The following is a 2,658-nucleotide window of genomic DNA, read 5'->3' on the forward strand; positions in this document are numbered from 1 at the left end:
ATCCTTCCCACCATCCCAGAAGCATCTCTACTTTGGAAGTGGGACTTGGCCAAAAGGCTTTGGCATTGGAAAATCCCTGTTGGGAGCAGGGCACCCAAGGCATCGCACCGGTGGTAAGCCAACAACTGAAATCCTTTACCTACTCCACCGAGGAGACTCCACAGACCTCATGGTTCAGACTCGGTCACCCTGATGAGCGGCGAGCGATGTCCCTGAGGAGCAACTCCTCGTAATACTGTGTTGGGTCCTTCCTCGTCTGGTCCAGGCAGCCCTGACCAGAGGTCTAGGAGACACTGTAGTTATTGTAGTAGGTGGCCGTGGCATCGGCGAGGACAGAGATGAGGCTGGTCTCGGAGGCGTGGGAGCTGCTAGACGGTGGGATGTGTCCGTTGACCAAGACCCCGCCATGATGGTCACTATGGCCAGGATTGTTGAGATACTGGTCAAACTCATTACGGTCCATCTCCCCTAGGAGCTCAGCTTGGCTCAGCTGGTCCAAGGTGTCAAAACCATGGTGGTCAGGTGGTGGGGAGAGCTGGCCCAGGTGGGCATGGAGGCTGGGGGGGTGCAGGGAGGGGAAGGCGGGCGTGTAGTAGCTGGGAGGAGGAGGAGGAGGAAGGGGAGGACAGCTGGAGGCCGGGGGGATCATGCAGGTGGCTGGCTGTGGCATGGGGCTGAGAGGGGGGTGGTTGCATGGGAGGGAGCTGCCCGTGTACTCCGGGGAGTAGGTGGCTCCGGTGAGGTGGGAGCAGTGATGCTCATCGGGGCACGGCGAGGAGAAGAAGCTCTGCTCGGGGTCTATGGCGTCCAGTGGAGACATCTCTGGTGGGGTGGGCAGCCCGTAGGGGTAGGTGTCCACGCTGGTGCTACTGCTGCTGCCAGGGGCCTCCCGATATCCCCGGCTGGCCGGCAGTCCCGGGCGAGGGGGGTACTCACCCTGCCCCTCTTTGTCCCCCCCGACCCGGCTGCAGGTCCTCTTCTCCGGCACCACATTTTGGTCCCGTGTCAGGCTGCCCAGTAAAAACCCAGGGTCCACCCGCTTGCAGATCCGCTTGACCTGCTTCTTCCGCCGGGGTCGGTATTTGTAGTTGGGATAATCTTGCATGTGCTTCACCCGCAGCCGCTCAGCCTCCTCCACGTAAGGACGCTTCTGCGAGAGGCTCAGAGCCTTCCAGGACTTGCCTGAAATGGAAAAAGAAAGTCCTCTGAGTGCCTGCAGAGGCTGCATTGGTGGGAGGGAAAGGGGGCTTCCTCCCAAAGCTTGTAGGCACCCAACCCAAGGGCAAGGTAGGGTCTCCCAATATCTGAGCCAGCACATGTAGAGGACACAGCCAGCAAACCCTACAGGAAGATGAGGCGGCAGCAAGAGAGTGAAAAAGCCACCATAGGTCCACCAACTCACCCATCCCAAGTCCTCAAACAGGGTGGGTTCAGAGTTAGCTGAGCCCCACTGCAAATCATAGAAACCATAGAATGGTTTGGGTTGGAAGGGACATTTAAAGGTCATCTAGTCCAACCCCCCTGCCAGCAGCAGGGACACCTTCCACTAGACCACGTTGCTCAAAGCCTCATCCAGCCTTGCCTTAAATGTTTCCAGGGTTGGGGCTTCTATCACCTCTCTGGGCAACTTGTTCCAGTGCAACCTGTTGTAGGGAACCTGCTTTGGCAGGGGAGTTGGACTAGATGATCTCCTGAGATCTTCCAACTCCCATCATTCTGGGATGGAACACTTCTCTGGGATGGAAAGCCTGGGTCCTGAGCAGGGACAGTCAAGGCCATGCCTGGTTGAGCAGGGGGGTCAGGACATGGTGTCCCTGGATGTGTCCCAGACCGTTCCCTGCTGGGACTCACACTGGAGAGTACAAAGACCTGGGCACCACGACCTCGCTGCTCCCTGGTTGAGATACACAAAATATCCCCAAGAACCAGGACAAGCAAAGCAGTACCAGCGCAGGGGGGTTGTACCCCATGGTGGAGCTACCCCAGGCTCTTCCTCAGGGTAGGAGAAGAAATGAGGATATGGATGGAAGCATTTGACGCCTTCTCATGGCCAAAGAGACAGCAGAAGTAAAGTGAAGAAGCTGAGATGCTGCAGGGCAAAGCGGCGAGGAAAAAACCCAAACCACCAAAGAAAACACCACAAAACTGTCCAGGGAAACACAAACTTTGGGTAAGTTTGGGTAAGAGGTTGGACAGCAAAGCTGTGTTGCAATTTGGGCAGTTTTCTCAAGCTGACTGGGCTGGTTATTTCTGTTTGTATCAAAAATGGGGATTGGGAGAAGGGGGAAATAGTGGATGAGGGGTGGGAAACAAATGGATCTTCCAAATGGGTTGTGATCCCCAAAAAGAAACAGCAGAAACATCACCACCACCCTCCCCATCGCCTGGCTATGCAATATTGGGGTGGACTAGTGAGTTTGGGGTCAAAGTGGGATAACAAAAGCCAGGAAAGTTTGGGGATCCCTCTTTGCATTGCATCCAGGGATCCCTGGCACCTGTAGCCTGGGGGTTTGCACCCCAGCAGGGTTTACACTCAAGGGTTGGCCAGGTGTACACATGGTTGTGTGTCCCCTGGGGTGCAGGACCCCGTCAGGTTTTGCACCCCACAAGGCAGTCTGGTGGATGTTATCCCAGGGTGCTGGACCCCAGCAGGCTTTG

The 2,658-nt window shown here is 56.5% G+C and overlaps 1 protein-coding gene across 1 annotated transcript; it reads right to left on the bottom strand.

Annotated features, from left to right (window-relative positions):
• Positions 1–283: 283 nt before the first annotated feature.
• SOX7 (SRY-box transcription factor 7) lies at positions 284–1,182 on the bottom strand (the record flags this gene model as incomplete). Its single annotated transcript, XM_010174405.1, has 1 exon — positions 284–1,182. A coding segment is annotated over one exon (899 nt), but the record flags the coding sequence as incomplete, so codon positions are not given.
• Between the last annotated feature and the right edge of the window lie 1,476 nt (positions 1,183–2,658).

This window comes from Antrostomus carolinensis, unplaced genomic scaffold, assembly GCF_000700745.2.
Source record: "Antrostomus carolinensis isolate BGI_N321 unplaced genomic scaffold, ASM70074v2 scaffold12908, whole genome shotgun sequence".
Taxonomy (NCBI): Eukaryota; Metazoa; Chordata; class Aves; order Caprimulgiformes; family Caprimulgidae; genus Antrostomus; species Antrostomus carolinensis.